General features: G+C 36.9%; 1 protein-coding gene across 10 annotated transcripts in view; it reads left to right on the forward strand.

The window, feature by feature from the left end:
* Positions 1 to 6315: 6315 nt before the first annotated feature.
* Positions 6316 to 22446, forward strand: part of SELENOT (selenoprotein T) — a 39687-nt gene continuing 23556 nt past the window's right edge. For 8 of the 10 annotated variants that reach the window (XR_015743589.1, XR_015743592.1, XR_015743590.1 and 5 more), the window contains exons 1-6: positions 6316 to 6572; positions 12831 to 12941; positions 13338 to 13464; positions 14911 to 14998; positions 15933 to 16085; positions 16623 to 16771. Coding sequence is in view for 1 of the 10 variants with exons in the window: in XM_026701612.2 (XP_026557397.1) it covers positions 6436 to 6572; positions 12831 to 12941; positions 13338 to 13464; positions 14911 to 14998; positions 15933 to 16057 (588 nt within the window). In the remaining 9 variants the exon portion in view is untranslated. Of the gene's footprint in view, positions 6573 to 12830; positions 12942 to 13337; positions 13465 to 14910; positions 14999 to 15932; positions 16086 to 16622; positions 18314 to 21045; positions 22349 to 22446 lie in introns of those variants that run through there. The other 2 variants (XR_015743597.1, XM_026701612.2) reach the window with 2 other exon arrangements.

A 22446-nucleotide genomic window follows, 5' to 3' on the forward strand; every position in this document is an offset into this window, starting at 1 on the left:
TTTTTTGAAATACAAATTCAGTTGAATTCTGTTCTGTTCTGAATTCTGGTCCTCCCATCTTTTGAATATGGCTATTATATTTTGCCATTTGATATTGATGTTTTTGGGTTAAGAGCTGTCGTAGTGCAGTGGTTAGAAGGCAGTACTGCAGGGCTAACTCACTTCATTTCAGGAATTCGATTCTGAGTGGTTCAAGATTGACTCAACCTTCCATCCTTCCAAGGTCGGTAAAATGAGGACCCAGATTGTTGGGGGCAATATGCTGACTCTCTCAACTGCTTAGAGAGGGCTGTAAAGCACTGAAGAGGTATATAAGTCTAAGTGCTATTGTTAATACCCCATGCCTTTTGTCTCTAGGAGGATGGAGACTGGTCCATTTGCAAAGGATAGGATTATCCTTGTAATGTCCTGCATAGGCTGCCAAAACATAAGTTTGTTGTAGTAAATTCTCATATCCCTGACATACCTGATTCTGTCCAGTTCAGATTTTGTTTGTCTATACAGTATTCATCACAGTAATTGTACAGCATAGTTGTTTCCTGTCAGCACAGGAAATGAAACACTCAGCTGTAAGAATGTTTTTTTCCTGAAATCAAGGAGAAAGCACTTCCTAAACCTGAGTGGCAGGAAAAGCAGCTAGCAAAAGTCCCAAGAGTTCTCCGACACGTTGTCTTTGTGCAACCAAGTGTGCCATAGAAAATAGGCATGAATGTCTTGCGATATACACATGCCAGTGTTTGAATCAATTCTTTAACGTTAAGATTTTTCCACCAGATTGGGATTATTGCAAACTGTTCCACAAAACCTTGGACTTTCTTTTCTGTCCATTATTTGTGCAATGGTATCATTTCTAATGACATAAAACCTCACACATCATTAGCATTATGACATCATGCTGGATGATGTACTCTTTAGGAGATAAATCAAAACACATCAACTTGGTATTTTCCATTAAAGTTTGTTTATAAGCAGAGATCAGATCAACACTGACTGTGTACTATCATACCAGAGGCAATATAATCAAATCTGCATTTGTAGGGATAAAGCCCATATACTTATAGAATTTTGCTCATTAGATTATACAAATAATTACAAAAATAGATTTACATTAAATTGGTTAATAGCATAACATGTTTAGTAAGGTCAGTGAAGTAATTATTGAAAGAACAAGGGCAGTATTCTACAAAAAAGTTTCTAGAGTTACTTTTATGGGTTTATCTTATAGTCCTTTTACTTCCCAAAGTCTGTGCTTGAGCTTCTTTTACGCTTTATCAATTTTTCTTGACCTGCTATGTGTTTTATGACTGCACTGACAGAGTTGATTGTTTTTCAGTTCATGGGAAGGTAATTATGGAAGGGGATGTTTTGATTTGCTGGAATTTGTAATAATTTGCAAAGTTATCAATAGCAGTATAGCATTTATTATTTTACAATACATTTAATATATGCATCATTTTTTAAAAACAGCTTTTCATTTTTAGATAAATTATTTGATTTATATCATCCTGAGTCAGAGCTTTCAACAATTTGTAATAGTCCTTTTTTTGCAAATCCCTAAATCAATTAAATAGTCTGAAAGGAACAAAATGAACATTTCATCTAGAATTCTATTTTTAAAGGAACAGTACAACTACCAGATCATACCATAAACATCCACTTGAAAAACTCACCTAAGAGGAAGTAGAGGTAGTCCTCAAATTACAATCATGCATTTAGTGACTGTTCAAAGTTACAATGGCAGTGAAAATAATGACTTCTGATCATTTTTCACACAACCATTGCAGCATCCCCATGGTCACATGATCAAAATTCAGATGCTTGCAAATACATATTTATGACGGCCGCAGTGTCATGTGATCACCTTTTCCAACTTTCTGACAAAAAGCAATGGGGAAGTCAGATTCATTTAATAACTTTATTACTAATTTAATAACTGTGGTGATTCACTTAATAACTATGACAAGAAAGATGGGTAAAATGGGCCAAAACTTACTTAACATCTATCTCACTTAGTAACAGAAATTTTGGCTCATTTGTGGTTGCAAGTTGAAGATTACCTGAATACTGAAAGATAAGACATATTTACACTTGAAATACTATATGCTTCTTTTATGGTGGTGAACACTTTTGAGAGACCCATTAAATCTGCAAAGCAAAGGCGCCGACTAAAACAATTTCAACTGTTTCTGCCAAAATTTTCCATACTATGGTCGACAGCAAAGGCAATGGAGGAAAGGCCTATAATGGAGGAAAGCCATATAGCCACCTGCTATGGAGAGCGTTGGTTCTTTCAGCCCCCAGGGTGACAAATCTACTAAAACATCTTGGTAAACGGGCATTGAGTGGCAAAGCAAACAAATCCACCACCAGAAGTCCAAATCTCTGAGTAATCTGTGGAAAGAGGGAAGAGTGTAGCCTCCATTCCGTGTGGTCAATAGTAGCTCTGCTGAGCCAGTCTACCTGCATGTTATCCGTGCCAGAAATATGCTCAGCCCATATGTACAGGAGGTGATACTCTGCCCATCTACCCAAAGCCTGAGCTTCTGTCATAACGGATTTGGACCTGGTGCCTCCCTGCCTGTTAATATGGGTTTTGGTGGCTACATTGTCTGTCATGATGAGGACATGTATACCAGAGACCTGTTGACTAAACTTTCTGAGAGCTAAATGGACAGCCCTAAGTTCCAGCCAATTTATATTGTGTGCTTGTTCCTCGGTCGACCATATGCCTTGAGCCCTGTGAGAACCAGATGAGCTCCCTAACCTGATAAACTGGCATCGGTCATGAGGATGAGTCTGTCCTCCATCTTCAAGGATAGACCCTTGGAAATGGCTCTGGAGAGCCACCATTGAAAAGATTGCACCACCTGCTTAGGCACCTTAACCTTCGTCAAGGAGTGATAATAATTCTGGGGAGGTCTATCATAACTTTTAGTGGTTGCAAAATGACCAATCGCAAGTCAAGGACTACCTATGATTAGAAGGGCTTACCGTACTGTTTTTTCCTAATTCTGATGAAAAATATTACAAACTTCAGCTCTCATTGATGCTCTTTTGAGCTTGACAGAGAGGAAATGAATGGCCTGAAAAAAATAATCCATGTAAATATTCTCCACTATAAAATGATTAGCCTATATTGTGCCAATGCAGTCTACCTTTATTTATTTATTCAAATTTAATAGCCACACAACTTTTCTATTTTGATTTTCCCTATTTGCAGAGCTCAAATAAACTTAAATAAACACCTCCATTTTCCTGCATGTGAGGTCCATTTCTTTGGGTGCTGCAGCTTCTACATTCCTAGTTCCAGCAAGAAATGATATGTAAGGAAAATTGTGATTCAAAAATAGTGTGGACAGTTTGACGTTCTCATTGGTTACTCTTATTTTTATGTTTAATAACAGACTGGTATCTTGCAGTGACACCCAGGAGGATCATTATTTTTGAAGCAGGATTCCTTGGAGACTAATTATGCAACTGTGTTACTTATGACGAATCCAGAAGATCACAATAAGAATATTTTCTTCTTATAGCTGGGATTGTCTAGAGAAATGTGCTTGTAAAAATCTAGAATCTTTCTGAGGAAAACAGACATTTGCTACTACATTGTAGCACAGCTGCTGTTTAGGGGTATAGAGATCAGGATAACTAGCAGATTGCAGCATTAGAGTTGTAACAGAATTTCATCTAAAAGAAAATGTACCTGTGATAGTAATCAAAACTTCAGCTTTCTATTTTGAAGAAGAATATTTTTAGTCCCCCATGTGGCAGGCAGATGTCTAAGCTCAGAAGTATCTGAATAGTACCTGAATTTTTGAGTAAGTTACACAGCTAACCCCTGCACACTGCACCTTCTAAAATAAAACAAGATGCATTGTCCAATCTACAATATTAGCTATTATTTGGTCTGATATACATGTTGAAATAACAATGTCCTTCAAAAATGAACAATAATCCATTTTTAACCTTACCTTTTGGGAAGAGATCATTCATATGGAAATAAAAAAGTAGCATGATCCCTTTGCTCCTATCCAGAAGAAATATTCTTTTCCGTCCATATTTTGTTCAGAGAAGAATTGTTTTACTCTTTTCTATTAGAAATAATGTTAGTAAGAACTTGGTGGAAGTTATGTTATATGTCTCAAATTAAAGTGGATGACAGCACAATTACTGGGCTTAATCTTTGAGAACAGATCTGGGAGTTTTGTTGTGTAAAAATTGAGATAAAAATGTTTTAATCATACTAAATTTTAAATAGCCAATTTCATCTGAGGCAGTCCAGAAACATGCAATAGGCTTCACTGCTAGATATAAATTTGTTCCACAATGGCTCTTATTACATGGTATGGACAAATTAACAGTCTTCAAATAGCAAAACTATTAGGCATAACCTTAGAATTGCATTTTAGCAACCAATGTAGTCTTAGTCCCAATTTCATTAATGACCATATAATTCCAATTCAATCATTTCCTCTAAGGAAAGATTGAAGGCAAATGAGGTCCAGGTGGGAGAACATCATGGCTTCAAAATCTAAGGAACTGGTTTGGACAAAACTCTACAACATTTTTTCATGTGTCTGTTGATAAAAACAGGATTACCAACATGATCGCCAACATCCAATGATGGATAGGGCCCAAGAAGAAGAAGAATCATTTTAGGGGTGGAAAGAGAAAAGGATGTTGAGAAAAGGATATTGTTCTTAGGGTTCTTAAAGGTACTGTTAGTATTGCCATTGAAGTGTTTTACATATACAGTGCTGCGTTAATAAAATAAACACAAACTGCTACTCATAATAGTTCAAAAACAGAAATAACCATTCTTTCAAATCAGGATCCTTTGGTAGCATAATTCTTCAAAAGAATGTCAAATTTCACCAAGCCTTAATTTTCAAGTTTTGGAAGATGGAATAATATTCTCTGAACTTCAGAAATAGTATTATGCCAGCCATGCCTGAGTGGGTATAGGGCTGTTTCCAAGAAAACTTCAGTGACTAAAATGTTGAAGGAGAAAATATGGCAGCTATTAATTTCTCAGCCCAAAATATTATTTTAAATAAAAGAAAAGAAAATTGGAAACTGACTTTTTTTTTAAAGTGCTATTTTGTTGCTTTGAAATTCAGGTACCCCAAGTTGGCATGGAGCTGAAGACCTGATCCTTGAATTTGGGAGAGAAAAACATTTTTACCTTTACAAAGGGATTTTTTTTACCCACCCCCAAAATATGAAACACTAAGTAATTCGTAAAAAGTATTTATTAAGAGAGATCAAAACTTTATATAGGGTATAAATATAGGGTACAGAAATAAATGATACATTCAGTATATATATGTGAGAAAGCAATTGATCAGACATTATTAAATGTGAGAACTGAACAATGGAAAACATTGACTCTAAAAGTGGTGAATTTATGGGTTACATTAAATCTTCTTTTTCCAGTTGAGCTTGTATCTTTCTTAAAACTTGCAAGGGCATCCAGAATAAGCTCCCTCTCCTGCTGAAAGGTTTATTTATTGCCCATAAAAGAAATGCTTTTGGCTATAAGGAAAACATGGTTTCCTGTATTTCAAAAGGTGGCGTGGATGTCATGCCAAAATGCTAATATTACCTTTATTAAAATGCTAATAATGAACCCTAAAATTCCAGGTTTACTATGTATCGGTTCTTTCCAATGAGCCTATGCATCCTACATTTAAAAAAAAAACAAAACCCAGGGGTTTTTTTTGCGGGGGTGGGGGTGGGTGGGGGACTTTTATGACACACATTTTAAAAAAAGCTGGGATTGTAAAGAACATCCTGCTGGTCATATTCGGCCCAGATGTTTTTTGGACAATCCATGCTTACCACTGCAAATTCTCCCACAGCAATCCCCTTATGAGAACACCCGCATGATGACCCCACATTCAAACACACCTAAAGCCATTGATAGTTCGCCTCTCGATAGTTCAAGCATCTCTGCCCAACACGGCAGGTGGGTCTCCCATCTCGCCCTCCCCCGTGCAAAGCAACTATGAATTACACCTCCAGTTTTATACACAACGACTGTCACAGTACCATATCTGAGGCAGACGCGGTGGCATTCAATTTCAATTCCGTTGTAATGACAGCACAGGGTCATCCTGCACCGCGTATTTTGACCGCCCCTCAGGCGAAGGCGAGAGGCTCCTACAACCCTCCCTGAGCAATAGCGGCGCCCGGTCGTTCATTCCCCGCTCCTGAGAAGGAGGAGGAGGAGGAGGACGGCGGCGGTTGGAGCAGCCTTTCCCTTTGGGCTCGCGATAGGTACATTCCGGCGCAGGCGCATTACGACGCCGGCTCGCGTGACCTGACCGCTTTCGACGGAGCGGGCGGCGGAAGCTTTCCACGCCCGGGCTCAGGGGGTCGGCGGCGGCGGCGGTGGGGGGGGACGTTCTGGCTCCAGAGGGCAGCGGGAGCAAGATGAAGCCGACCCTGGCGCTGCTGTTGCTGGTGGCGGTGGGCTTGAGCGGCGCTGGGGCTCAGCCAGGCGGTCTGCCTCCTGGGAAGAAACTACGCATGGCCTACGCCACCGGGCCGTTGCTCAAGTTCCAGATCTGGTGAGTGCGGAGGCCCGTTGGGTTGCCCGCAGCTTCCCGACCGTAAGCCGGAGCCAAGTTGAACTCCCGTGCCGAAGGCCGGCCCGCCGCCGCCGCTTCCTCTTTTCCGTCCTCCTCTCGGAGTTAAGGAGGCGGCGGAGGATGGTGGGGCAAAGTGCGGGCGAGGCTGGTGTGTGGAAGAGGCAAGAAATGTCACGGCGGGAACCAACCCAAGTGGAAGTGACGGGTGGGGAGGAAATCGGGGTAGATAGGACGGGAGCCGATCCTGAAGCTCTGGAGGCTGCGGGGAAAGGAGGCGGAGAGATGGTGGTGCCTGAGAGGAGGCGATGACTGGCATGCAAAGCTCTGCAGGTTGGGTTCTTTCCTAGGGAAACCGGCTGGAGCTTGCTCGTTTCGGTGTTGGGTTGCAGCTAATATTAAGAATAACAGCAAGGAGACAGCCTGAGTAGGCAGGATAGAGTGAAGATGCAGGCAGTTGTGAGGCTAGAAAAATACAGTATTGTAATAGTTAGGAAGTACTAGAATCTTTGCCTCTCCCCCCTTCCCCCCCCCCAGAATTATTGGCAAAGCAAACTCTCCTTCCTACCAAAGGCAAACTTGCCACATCCATAATCGGCATATTAAACAGGCAAGATCCAGTTTTTAAATGATCTCATTTGCCTTTCATTTACATTTCTGTAGATTACTGGGTTTATTTATTTTGAAATTATGCTAAACGAGATGTGCCAAGTGATGTTGGAATAAGATAAATACCGGGCAGCTATTTAGGAATTGGAAGGCCTTGAAAGTCAGAGGGGTAACTTTAAGTGGTTAACAGCAAAACATGAGCTCGTGTTTTCTATTACAGAGTTGGGAGCAGTACAGGTAATCCCTAACTTGCAGCCATTCATTTAGTGTCCATTCGAAGTCACAATAGCACTGAAAAAGGGGACTTACAATGATTTTTCACTGCGACTATTGCAGTGTCCCAGTGGTTATGTGATCAAACTTCAGAGACTTGACAACTGCTATTTATAATGGTTGCACTGTCCCAAGATCATATGATGTCCTTTTGCACCTTTCTGACAAGCAAAGTCAGGAAGTCAAGGAAGCCAAATTCGCATAACAACCGTGTTAGTAACTTAATAACCACAGTGATTTATTTAACTGTGGAAAGAAAGGTCATAAAATGGGGAGAAACTACTTACCTGGCTTGCTTAGGAACAGAAATTTTGGGCTCAGTTGTAGTTGTAAATTGAGGATTACTTGTAATATATAATGCTGGAAAGTATTCATTAATATGGATTTTATGCCATAACCTTTTTTGTTTCATATTGCTTGCTTTTTTCCTTAGCACATATGACAGTTTTACATTAGGACCATTCAAAATTACAATGGCACTGAAAAAAGTGACTTATGACCATTTTTCACGCTTATGATCATTGCAGCATCCTCGTGGTCATATGATTTACATTTGGATGTTTGAGAACCGGTTCATGTTTGTGATGGTTGTAGTGTCACGGAGTCATGTGATCATCTTTTGTGACCTGACAAGCAAAGTCAATAGCGAAGCCATATTCACTTAATGTGGCAAGAAAGATTGTAAAATGTGGCAAAACTCACTTAACAAATTTCTCATTTAGTAACATAAGTTTTGGGTTCAGTTGTCATAAGTCAAGGACTACCTGTAATATAACTTGGCAGTATCAAAAGCTCTATAGTGTGATTAACATACTGTGAATTTCTTTGATTGGAGTGGGGATATGGGATATAGGAATTCAGAAATTGTAGAGAAAAGGACAGTGTTGTCTTTGATCTGGTAATGTATGTGTTGTGACTTTACAGTGAAAAAAGCAGTTACCGCTTATACTCGAGTATAAGTCGACCCGAATATAAGCCGAGGCACCTAATTTTACCACAAAAAACTGGGAAAACTTATTGACTTGAGTATAAGCTTAGGGTGGGAAATGCAGCAGCTACTGGTAAATTTCAAAAATAAAAATAGATACCAATAAAAACTTTCACTAGGACAGTTGAGAATAAGTTTGATGTTCATAATTTCCTCTTTGAAAGAGACCGGTAAATAGGGAACAAGAAGATGAAGAAAAAGAAGTGTGTTTTTTCACACTTTTCACACTGCAGTGAACAAAAATGGCATCATAGGAACAGGCTTATTCTCAGTCCAAAGGTTTGTTTCTGATTTCTTCTCTGATTTAAGGGAAATTTGGGAAACGATCTCACTATCATGAAAGGTTTAATTGATTCACTAACCCAAAAGAAGAAGATGATGATGACAGTGGGAGGCAGGAGTCACTCTCTCCCTTGGAAGAAAAAAGCAAGAGCATCCCGGGGGTTTTGCATTTGCAAGGTGCAAAGTGGCGGGGGCGGATTGCGCGTGCTGGAAAGGGCTTGACTGTATTACGGAGAGAGAGAGAGAGAGAGAGATCATAAGAACGGCTCTTGCTTTTTTCTTGCAAGGGCCGGGCACTGGGGGCTTGCAAGGGAGAGAGTGATTCCTGCCTCCCACTGTTATCATCATCATCTTTTGGGTTAGTGAATCAATTAATTTGGGAAACGATCTCACTATCATGAAAGTCAGTGTTCTCTGCCCGTGGGGCGTTTGGAAGAAAACACCCCGCGGCATATCCACACGCATGTAAGGGGAATCAGAAATCCCCACGTTCAACGCCTAGCACGGCAGAAGAGAAAACGCAACTGTGAGCAAATACTGGGAAAACCTGATTGATCAGAAGGAAAGAGGCAAAAGAGGGAGGGGTGGTGGTGGACGGAGGTCCCACTGGTATTTGTGAAACACTCGGTCGGCAGCGCTTAAAATCAACGTCCTCGCTCCCACCCACCCAAAGCCACAAAGTCCCCCAATCACGCAGCCCAGAATCGCCCTCCCCTCGGGGCAGCAAAGACACCCGGCGTTTCCCGAGACAAGAAGCTCCGCCGTGCAATGAAAGCGCCCTGGTTCTAGGCTCACGGGCTCAGAAAACAACGCGAGCCGAGGTGGCTTCGGCTCTGCTCGGCTTCGTTTCCTCAGCCCCAGCTGCTTTCAATCCGCTCAGGAGGAGGGGAGGAGGTGGTGGCGGCTCGCGTTGTTTTCTGAGCCCGCGAGCCTAGAGCTCAGAAAACAACGCGAGCCGCCACCATTTCTCCTCCTCCCGAGCGGACTGAAAGCAGCTGGGGCTGAGGAAATGAAGCTGAGCGGAGCAGAAGCCACCTTGGCTCGCGTTTTCTGAGCCTGCGAGCCTAGAGCTCAGAAAACAACGCGAGCCGCCGCCACCACCTCCTCCTCCCGAGCGGACTGAAAGCAGCTGGGGCTGAGGAAACGAAGCTGAGCGGAGCCGAAGCCACCTCGGCTTGCGTTATTTTCTGAGCCCACGAGCCTAGAGCCAGGGCGCTTTCATTGCAGGGCGGAGCTTCTTGTCTCAGGAAACACTGGGCGTCATTGCTGCCCCCTGAGGGGAGGGCGATTATGGGCTGCGCGATTGGGGGACTTTGTGGCTTTGGGTGGGAGTGAGGACAGACGGAGTCCGCAAAGTGGGGCTTGCCTGCCCTTGCTGGCTGCCTCTGCTTCCTTAGGGGCGGGGAAGGGGGCTCATCTGGACCAAGGGTGAGTCTCCCCCTCAGTTTCCCCTGAAGGATCTTCCGTCGCTTTTGCCTTCTCCCTACGTCTTCCCTCTGTTAAAATCCCCCCCACACACACACATTTATTTTCGGGTGGATAGATTTCGTGTCTGAGCATTCTCACATGACGGTGGGCCTTTCCCCCCCCCTAAAAACAGTTAAAAAAAACCACAATATATCCTCATGCAAGAACTTTTCTGCTTCCGATTACCCCCACGCTTACAAGTTGCAAAGGAAACACGGAAGCAGGGAAGCGGCTATCCAGCTCCAGAGCTCCACACCATTTTTTTTTTCAGAGGGGAATCTCACTCAAGTATAAGCCGAGGGGGTTTTTTTCAGCACAAAAAATGTGCTGAAAAACTCGGCTTATACTCGAGTATATACGGTAACTTGGGATAGTAGAAAAATGTGTAGATGGTTCCGCTCATCTTTTTATCTGTTTTCCTAGCTGCCACCCTTCCTTCCCCAAATTTATAAAAGACAAGTTATCTTAATCCTTGCTCAGTAATTAAATCAGTATAAAGGAACAGTCTATTAGAAGTGAAGCAATAAAATACAGGTTATTCAAATCCGTTTTTACCCTCATATTTGTCATAAGATTGGTTGTTCATTAAGGGAACAACTTTTGCACTAACTGTAAAAGTAAACCTGTAGGCAATTCAGACTCTTGGAGCTTACTCCTGAGTTTGTATGCCTAGAATTGACACAACAATTGAATAATTCTAAAAAGCTGACTGAGAATTCTTGTCAGTAAACATACTTAACATTTAATTCCATTGCATTTCATTTATATGTAGTGTTTTCCTGGAACTGGATACTAGAAGCTGCCTAGATTTACTAAACTACAGCTTTGAAGACAACTGAGAAAGGAAAGCCAAATGTGATGGCTGCTAGAGATATAATCCTCCAGATATTATTGGATTAAATGTTCGTTGGCCCTATTCTAAGAATTTTTTAGCAATCAGTTTTAGCAAAATATTTCTAAAATAGCACAATTTTTATCATTGTTAAAGGTGAACATGGACTGACAATATATCTTTAAAAATTTTAAGTCATCTACAACATCATACATGCACATATTTTTGGAAATGAGATTTCAACATTACAAATTACAAGTATGAAACTAAACATGCTAGATCTCCACTTAAATTTGATTAATTAAAGATTATGATTTTGAAATTTGAGAATATTTCAGTTTTTGTTTTGCCCTAAGTATCTTTTGATTTTTTCCCCCTTAATTATTTATCATTTTTTTCCTCTATGAAACTTTCAGAATTAAGAATATATGTGACTATTTCTTACTATTTTTAAACAAGCATTGTTATGTCTCTGATGAATCAGAGTTACATCAGCATAACAAAACACATAGGAATTAAAGTGGGAAAACAGGAGATCATTTTAAAAAACAATTTCACATTAGTCTTTTAAGGTTTTTATTTTTAAAACAGCATTTAATAAAGTTTATAAATATATAATGTTATATACAATTCCTCACATTAAGCTCAGGAACTGTAGTATAAATTTGGTTTTCACAGCACTAAATGAGTTTATGTAAAAATAGGTTAAAATTAATTTTATTAAAAATGTTTGTTGAAAAAAGTTAATCTCCATGAGAGCAACTGTAAAGCAGAAAATGACTTTTAACATGAAAATCAATAGAGTATTTGGCAAGAATCAAATGAGAAACAAAGAAATAGAAATAGAACATTGCAGTACTAACAATAATTAACTAAAATTTATTCTTGAACTCAAATGTGGCTTCCAGAACATTGTTTGAAATGATGATATCTATCTAGTTATTGAACTAGACTGCATGATTACAATATCCTTAGTTATGATGAAGACTTTCGGAAGGAGTCATTTGAGCAGAAGACTATAACAAATGGATTTTTTGTTTTATGCTAATTATTGGATCAAAGAGACTGGTTTACTACCAAAGCTATTCTGATTTTTCCAATTGTTTCTCATCATGGTATTAGAGATTGTTGTACATTAAAATATAATATAGAAACTGGTTATGGAAAGGCTTTGTAACAAATTGTAATGAGAAACTATGGAAGCAACAAAGTAATAATTTTATATTCTAAATAGTATTGCAAAAAATATATAATTTTGCTGAATTGCTATTCTATTCATTTTTGCTAATATTTTAAAGGTCAATGCATACTGGATGGAATTAGAGTTAATGATAGTTTTATATAATGTATATCTATACCGTATGGTAAATAAAAATATAGTATAAACTAATGTCACAATAAAACCATAAATATCAGCATTAGACAGTATTGTACACCAGTATTAGAAATTTTCCAATATAATATAATCAGGGAAAATGTTTTTACAACCTCAGTATAAATCTACATATCAAGCATTTTTCTAAACAAAATCACTGGTATTATGGTGAGAACTTTCAGCACTACTACTACCCTAACTAGTAAAACACTTTTTTGGGAGTATTGGTTCTTGTTTTTCTCAGGCGGCTGTTGCCGATATTTCTAATTATCTGTCTTAGAGTTCTATGGGAAGAGTTTTTTCCAAACCATTGAATTTATCAGAGTGAGATGGAGGGGAGGACTGTGTGTGTTTATGTATATATAAAATGCTCCATCATACAACTACTAATTGTGATAAAATACTTCTGTGCAGTGTTTCCTGAGGATACAGGCGGGTGTTTGAAGAGTACATGCGGGTTATTAGCCAGCGGTACCCAGACATCCGCATTGAAGGGGAAAACTACCTTCCCCAACCCATATATAGGTAAGTTAGTTCTGAGTTAAAATATGCTAAATAACTTACCTGAATGGATGGGGAATATCTAGTTCTGTAATGTTACGAAATCTCAAAAGCAATATTTGATGGCATTCTTATTTAGTTTTAATTACTGTGTACAATAATAATAATGCAATAGTCTGAAAAGTAACAAAATATAAGCAAACAGCTGTTCAAAGAACATCAAAAAGATTTTTAAAAGAATAATATTCAGCCATTGTTAATGTTCTTTAACATTTGCGTGCAACTTTTCAGATATATTGTCAAGCAAAATCCATTAGTGTTCACATTGGCATGGCATAACTTTTGTTTCTTTAGATGAGTTAAATTTAGTTTTATTCTATCAGTACTTTGGTGATTAACTTAACTTTTTTTTCCTACCAGACATATAGCCTCTTTCTTGTCAGTCTTCAAACTAGTGCTAATAGGCTTCATTATTGTTGGCAAGGATCCTTTTGCTTTATTTGGCATGCAAACTCCAGGTATCTGGCAGTGGGGACAAGAAAATAAGGTATGATTTCTTAATAGCATTTTATTTTTTAATTGTGCTAGAAGCAGATTTTATACTGTTAATTGAACCACACTACATGAGTATCCTCTTACTCATAAGATTGGAAACAGAGTGTACTTTAAAAACATTATAAGCATAGTAATAGAACCAAAACATCTCATTTAGGAATGAAAAAATTCTTGACTCGTAAAGATATTTTTTTGGCTACAAGTAAGATTTTGTGTGTGTGTGTGTGTGTATGTATGTATGTACACATACAGTATGCCTTTGTGTTTAGTCTTGACTCTTGGGACTACTTGAACAAGTCCCTGTTTCTTGGCAATATTTTTTGGAAATGGTTTACCATTATTTTCTTCCTAGAGCTGAGAGAGTCACTGACCAATCCAATGCCACTCAGCTGGCTTTGTGCCTAAAGCAAGACTAGACTCATGGCATGTGGTCTTGTGCCTTTAACTATCACAGCAAATTGGTTCTCACATGGGCATGATAATTTTTGGTCCTTTTAAATGCCAAAAATAATACATTCTTTTGATTGATATAAGTAGTTTGGAGAGTCCATCGGAATTTGAAGGCTAATAAATTTAAATTAATAATAACAAAAGCAACATTACTATCTAGTTGATATAAGAGTGTTTAAAATTCTATTTGTCTTCAAAATTAGAATTTGTGAAACACTTTAAAATAAGTAATTGAATGAAGAATGGGTTGAAATTTAATAACTTGACCCCGGCTATATACTTTCTTTGATGAAAATGTATTTTTAAAGAACTTTTATAATGTTTGACTAAAAATTTTTCAGACCTATCTTGGTAAGATTTATATAATCCCATCCTTGACTAATACTAAACAAATGCTAATTAAGTATTATTAGGGTTGAAGCAGAATATTTAGCAGATTGTGAAACTATAATGTTTTATGGAGCTTTTATTACACACACACAGACATATTTATACATTGCACTTCTTAGATTTTTTTTCTTTTAAAATTTGATGTTGCCAATGTTATTCATAAGTATTTTTTCTAAATATAAATGATTTTTGTAATATAAAAATAGCAAATCAATAAAACCTCTTAAAGAATAATAAAGAAATACGTATAGCAGATATTGCTATCAATAGGGGGCCACGGAGGCTCATGTGGTAAGACGTTGGCCTGTGTACCACTGAAGTCGGCGGCTCAATTCCCATGAACGAATAAACTGCGTAGGGACAAGAAAGGGGCCTCCCTCAAATGCCTACCGGCATTCAGGTGTCCCGCAGGTAAAAATAACACTGCCTGAAAAAAATCCTTTCACAAAGGCAGCCAGCCACCTTGATGATCCCTGGCTAACATGTGCCATACGCTAAAAAAAATTGTTATCAATTTAATTGGGGGAACTCACAAATTCATGACATAACTCTTAAATATATTGTGTGATTTAATAACTGTGATAAATGCTCTTTTTAGGTATATGCTTGTATGATGGTTTTCTTCCTGAGCAACATGATTGAGAACCAGTGTATGTCAACAGGTGCATTTGAAATAACTTTAAATGGTAAATTTTCAATAATATTTTATCTTCCATTAAGTTTAAAACGGTATCCATATAAGACACAGATTGGAGTCAAACTTGATTTGAACAAATTCTTATTTGTTAAGAATTTTATCAATATATAAACTCCATTTGATACCCAAGATCAGACATAGGGTTTCTAAAGATAAAAAAGAACCTCTTTGGATCTGAGCCCTAAACTTTCACAAAACTAAGATTATTTTACTTCTTTTGTTTATTATATTTGTATCCTAACACAGTAAAAATGTTAGTTATGGTCTTCTTTAGATTAGTAAGGTCATTTCATTTGAATTTAGAGAGTAAACTGTTTCTGTTTCTCAGTTTGGAAATTCCCAAGTAAGATAAGGAAACAGGTTTTTTTCTTGTATGTATTTTGTACTGAACTAATGTTTTAAAAATGGCTGTGTGTTTTTAAGACCCTGCTAAAGTTGGCTGAGAATTTATGTGTTAATGATTGATATTAGAAAGAAACTGAAATGAAATCAGAGCATGAATAATACTGGTTTTCCTTTCTATTAATAACCGTGTTAATTTTTTTACTCTCAATGTTTTGAATCATTAACACAGAAGTAACTATTTGAATTTGTAGTCTTTAGATATTCACTGATGTCCCAAATCTTCATGAATGATATACTTAACTACAGAGTAATTAGAACAACAATACTGATGGCATGTGTGTTGTTTCTTCCACACTTACTGAGAATAAATTTTGTTTGCAGAATTGCAATGTTTATATTTTCTGTGGATTTTTCAGCACTGTGGAATTCTTGCTTAGTTAGAAGGAACCGGAATATCCTGACTTTTTTTATTTCAAAAGCTTGTATCCATAGATTGCATAAGTATTTGGAATATAGGTAGCTATAAAAGCTATTCCATCACCTTATATATTTTATCCTTTTTTTCTTATGCTTTTTAGATGTCCCAGTGTGGTCTAAGCTGGAGTCTGGGCATCTTCCTTCCATGCAGCAACTTGTTCAAATCCTTGATAATGAAATGAAACTCAATGTGCATATGGAGCAAATGCCACATCATAGATCATAGCCCCATTCATCAGTACTGAACACTTCTTGTAAGTTTTTAAAATGATTTATTTGCTTGATATCTGTGTGTCTATACATATACACATACATATCATACAGTAATTTAATATTAAAGCATTTAGCTGTTCAAGAAGGAGCAGTTGGAACTTGCTGATAGTTAGAAATAGATCTTTCCTTTCTGACCATATTCTGTACCTATCTAGGATATTTAAGCAGTGAAGTAGAGCAGAGATCCCTAACCCCCAGGTTGCAGACAGGCACTGATCAGTGGCCTGTCAGGAACTTGTTCGCACAAGCAAGTGAAACCCCATCCACGCATGTGTGAGATCTAGGCAATGCACGAAACCACACCTCCCGGTCTGCATAAGAACCACCCTCTATGGAGCTGGTCCCTGGTGCCCCAAAAGTTGGGGGGCACTGAAGTAGAATCTTCCTACAGAGAAACCCTACTTTGGGGGGGGGGATTTTTAATCCTTTATCATTGAATATCTTTGTTGAGATTTTCTTAGAGTTTACTTTATGAGGCTATCTTGTAACTGTTCTGTTTTGATTTATTCTGCTTTCAGACATTAAGTGATACTTTCCAAAGGCAACATGAATGAAATAAATGAAGGTCTGTACTGAAGACAGAAAGCTGTTGGTACAGACTGGATGATCTACTTGTCTTCATGTTGTACCTTCTGAAAATCTTAATGCAAGATCCCTTTCAGTGCTGGTACGTGTCCAAGAACTGCACATTCAAGGAGTGCAATAATACTGTATAGTTTTTTTAAAGTAATTTAGCCAGTTCAGTTTTAGAAAAAAACACAGGTGTTACTTGATTACAGATTTTTTGCTTTGGATTAGATCCGGACTAAGTTGCATTTCAAACCTATTAAATTTAGTGTGGATTAAATGCAACCAGTGGAGTCTTGATCTAACTCTTTGTATTCATGTCTATTAAGGTGGCAAAATTTATTAATATTCTAATATTTTCCTGGAAAAAGTCTGATTTGCTTTATGTGGCCTTTATAGAATATTTGTAATTTAAAATCAATCTTGAGAAGTACTGGCTGTCTTTTAAACTGGTTTGGATAACTGATGGCTGCTGAACAATACTGATTTGGTTGTGTAAGTTTTGTATATTTTCAGGGTATATTGCTGAGTGAATGGTACATTATAAAACTAAATTATATAAACAAATGATATGCAGAGTAACTACCTTCTACGTCATGACTTCAGAAGACCAAGTGATGTTCAGATTCCCTCAACAATTTGAAGTCTGTTTCCTGGCCCAAATTGTACGATCAAGTAGTTGGCCTTTATGCTGTCATAAATATGAACTAAGTAAACTAATTTAAATAAAGAAATTTTATTTACTGTGAGTAAATCAGCTTAAATCACTTCATAAAGTTGTCTGAATAATATATTGAAGAAAGAAGCAAAAGCAATTTCATATACATTATGGATATCCTAAATCTCCCTTACATAATCTTTGGCAGTACTCAAAACTATCATATGAATCCAAAAGGCGATCCCAATTTCTTAAAGGATAATATTTTTAGACCAGACATTGAGGAACAAAAATATTTTTGAACTATGTGAACTTTTAATTTTAATTCATTGAAGAAAAAGTTTTCATTGAGTAAGTTTTTTTTTTAAAGTACTCTGGCTCCAGTCACAATTTTTTCAAGTGTGCTGCAGTCTCTATTTGTTCCCATGTTACCCTTTTGAGTAACTTGCAGTAACAAGTAAGGTTAAAAATGTAGAAAAAAGGGTTGTACTTTCCATCTATAATGTCCTCCATGTATATAGCAATAGCACTTAGACTTTTATACTGCTTCACAGTGCTTTACAGCCCTCTAAGCAGTTTACAGAATCAGCATGTTGCCCCCCAAAATCTGGGTTTTCAGTATAAACAGTTTTGAATTCAGAAAGCATATAATCATCTACGGACATGATTAATTTCACTTGCTAAGTTGTGAATTTGCATAGCTTCTTATATGGGTTTAAGGTTTGTTTGAGTTCTTGTTTGGGGATGTTTTATGATTAGTTTTGTCATCTAAAATGGCACAAAAAGAAAAAAAATAGTATAATCTATGATAGTATCTTTCTAAGGCCAATCTAAAATTGGGATATTTTGATCTATAATTCTTTGCCTAACAGGATAATAAATAAATAAATAAATAAATGCTAATTTCAGGCTGTTTAAAGTCCTAGTAATAATCATCTACAAGTGTAACATCTACAAAGGTAAATCTTTCTTGTGTTAACTCAATATATCAATGGTATTTTTTCTGTGACGATACTGAAATGGTTTGCCATTGTGTATTTTGGAACTTGTTTGTGACTTTCTTGGCTTTTCATTTGGTTCTACAAGTACTAACCATATCTGATCAACCTAATTCTGTTGATAGCAAACAACACCTAGATACCTATTTCAAATTTGTCTCTTGTTATTTCTGGCAAATAAGTTAATTATTATTATATTGTCTTATTTGGAAGTCCAGGAGAGCACAACTTGCTATTTTGGTTGTTAATTATTACTCTTATGGTTAACCTATAATTGTAATTAAATGAACTTTTAGTTTAAAAGTTGGTGGTGATGAAGAGTTCCATTGTGGCAATGCAATAATTTCAGTATTATTATTGTTATTTGCATTATATGCCACCTAACTCCAAATGACTCTGGGCGGCTCACAACTTAAAAACAAAGTAACAAATACACAATCAACAATAAATAACATGTAACATACTTAACATGGAAATCTAACCACCCTAGCTCAAAATCTGGGAATCTTAAGCTGCCAATTCTTAAGACTGTATGTTGCCACTGAACTTTTTCAAGTTTGTCTTTTATCACTGACATTTGGTCTCCCTATTCCAAAGTATAATGTGATCTTATTATTTAACATTGTTCAGTGGCATCTTCTGAAGAAAATAGGTTTCTACTCCCCCTCCTCTCAAATATCAATTTACATTAGGAAACATTCAGAACTCATGTGTGACAAAATTAGTTTGGGGTAGAAAATAAAGCTTTTCTTGCAAAAGGATATCTTCAAAGCAAAAGCATTAACATGCCCCCCTCCCCCCCCCCCGCCCCCCGATTTTTAAGAATAGAATAGACATTTTGCAGTAGCCCTACTTTGATAAACATCAGTTACAGGTAGTCCTCGACTTATGACCACAGTTGAGCACCAAATTTCTGTTCTTCAGCAAGATAGTTGTTATGTGGATTGTGTCTCATTTTATTACCTTTCTTGCCACGGTTGTTCAGTAAATTTGGCTTCTCCATTGACTTTGCTTACAAGGTCTCAAAAGGTGATCACATAACCCCAGGACTTTGCAACTGTCATAAATAAATGCCACTTGACAAGCATCTGAATTTTGATTATATGGCCACAGGGATGCTGCAACATCCATAGGTTGAAAAATGGCCGCAAATCGCTTTTGTCAGTGTTGTAACTTTGAATGGTCACTAAATAAATGGTTGTAAATTGAGGACTGCCTGTAGGGTTGTAACTATTAGTTCTGACTTCTTGCATAGTTGCACAAGCTTTACAGATACTTGTTTCTAATCTTATTATAAAATTAATTCCTTGTAAAAAGCTGTTTTTTATAATTTTTCAAAATTGTTGAAGAATTATGAGGTGCTCTCTGAACTTGATGGCCAGAGAACTTGGTTGTTTTCTTGCAGACATTTCATTATCATGCTAGCACTGATGATCTTATCAGTTTCGGTAATGAAACGTCTGCAAGAAAACAACCAAGCTCAGAGCCCAACGACCCCTCCTTTCAATCTGGGGCTACAAATATTACTCTTGATTGTAAAGAATTATGTTTTCAAAAATAAATTTCTGAAACATAAACACAATGAGTGGCAATACATCACACATTAATGAAAACGTGTTCGGTATTTTTGCAGTTATTTTTCCATATGTCTACAGTATTTTTAGTGGGTTTTTGAATGGGACAGTAATGAGATTCTTCCTCAGCCAAAAAAATCCAAACAACCAGCATGGAACAAGAACTAATTAAAAATATTTTAAAATATACAAAGAAACAATAAGAACAAATTTTGATGGGTATATTGATCCAACTCATTTCAGACTTCAAGTAATTTTATGAAAATCGGGCAGTTCCAATAATATATTGTTGTTTTTTTTAACATCTACTTAATTCAGTCATGATTTTTGTAATCCTTTTGGTTTTGTTTGGGTTTTTTCAGTATATGTGATGCCTACTATAAACTCTTTATCCATGATAATGACTTAGGTTGAAATACATTTGGGATTTTTGTCTTATTTTAAAATCAGGATTAAGTATTGCTTGGCATATATACAACTTATTTTTGTGTGATACGTTCATACATAGTGGGTGTATTTTAAAAAATTAGTGTACCATAACTTTTGTTGAGCTAATAACATACTTTCTGCATTCTCATATATATTTTGTTACTGCTATGAAAATTGCTAGTTTAATCATAGGATATATAGTAATGTATTTAGGTTGGTGTAATATTCCACGCTTATAGTTTATTTCATTCAGAATACATATCTTTTTCTCTTGTTCCAAATGGTTAAATCTCATCTCAGGGAAGAAATAAATAAATATATAAAGCTTAACTTCACTATAGCCAATCAGAATAGAATCTCTGCTTTTTTATATAATCAGCTTTATATTTTATTATATATCAAAACTGTTGGATTTCAATAAAACCTAAGTCAATACGGCTTAGGCCCATTTAATTCACTTTTATGTACATTTATTGTGTGTGCGGGGTTTAATCTCATTGAAAAATAACTCTGAAAGTACTCCACATTTACATGTACTGATATAGTGTTATAGTTTGTGACTTTGGAATGAAAATGTTAAATTAGGTGATGTTAACTGTATTAAGAATTTGACATTCTAAATATAAGATTTGTTTCCACAATTTTATTTTCATAAAATTGCTATAAATTTTAAATAATACAAGACACCCCATGATCTGTTGGTTCATTGTTTCAGAGATATTTCCATATCTAAACAGAACGACCAAGGTCAAAAACTCTGGGAGTGGGAGCAACTTTTCACTTCCTGCCAGTTTGACAGCGGCTGTCTGCTCTCCAGCAGTTGATGATGGGATTGGTCTACCTGGTATCTGGAGGGCTAGGGAAGGACCGTTCTGCTTGATCTCCAGTGGCCAAAGGAAGAATTGACTTAATTAGCCAGCGAGAGGGCTAGGGTGCAACTGGTCTACCCAACCTCCAGGTGGCGGCATAGCAGCACTGAAGCAACAAATTTGCCAAATCTCAATCCTGTGGAAATCATTTCAGATTTATACCCATTTTGTAATTTAGCCCCTTGAGCCCATGATTCAACAAGTGCTCTGTGATACATAATTTTTCCCAGTTGAAGTTATAAAACATGAGAATTTTAATAGTATATATATCATTTACATTTTGTTAGGATATTTCTAAAGTACATGATTGGCATGTTAAAGCAAGGCATCACATTGTTCAGTTTTGCCTGTAGGAAATAAATACATAAATATATTCCTGAAAATCTCCTCCTGCTAATTCTGCAAGATGTTGGTGCAGAGTTCACCAACCTAGTGGTTTCCAGATATACATTATAGCTCCTATTGCCCCTGCCACCTAAATGTTAGTGCTTACTGGCCAGAAGTGAAGATCTAATGTAGCACCTGTAGTAGGCACTGATTGTGGAAAGCTGTTGTGATTACTCTTAAAAACAAATGCTTCAAGCTATAAAAGCTCGACAAAGCTGTGTTAATTGCTTTGAAACCACCCAAAAGTACAGACTCCTTTAAATAGTGTTTGCAGAGCTATTATTGCATCTCTTTTGGTGGCCATTATGAAAAGATTGGTGATATCTATCTCAAAATGGCTGACATAAAATCTGAAACTGCAATAATCGTGAATTTAATAGAGGATACTGTTTGAATAGAGGATACTTTAGTGTTAGAATTAAAGACATACAGTAGCAGTCAACTAAATCTGTGCTTCTAAGCTATAAAATCCCCATTTGTCAAATGTGTATCCTTGTGTATTTGTTTCCCCTCTTCTTCGAGTTTAGGGAGCTAAGAATTCCATATAGACAGTTTTTCAGCTGATTTTTATTATAATTTATCATTTCTTATCACTTTAAGTTTAACTTTGCTTTATTAACTTTCAGATTGTAACATTAAAATGCCATACTACATATTAGAATGCATAATTTAGGGTCTTTTCTAAAAAAAAATCTCTTCTACTTCAAACTTGGTAGTTTTTTCTCATTATATCCTATTAAAATATTTCTAAAGTGCTGTAAATTCCAATTGTATCTCCCTTTGCTTATAGTTATTAAGATTCATTTTATAGGTTATTATTTGAGGGGCATGAGAAAAATGTTTTACACATTACATTTTAT

The sequence above is a fragment of the Pseudonaja textilis genome, chromosome 4 (assembly GCF_049901715.1).
Source record: "Pseudonaja textilis isolate UNSWEBS1 chromosome 4, rPseTex1.2, whole genome shotgun sequence".
NCBI lineage: Eukaryota > Metazoa > Chordata > Lepidosauria > Squamata > Elapidae > Pseudonaja > Pseudonaja textilis.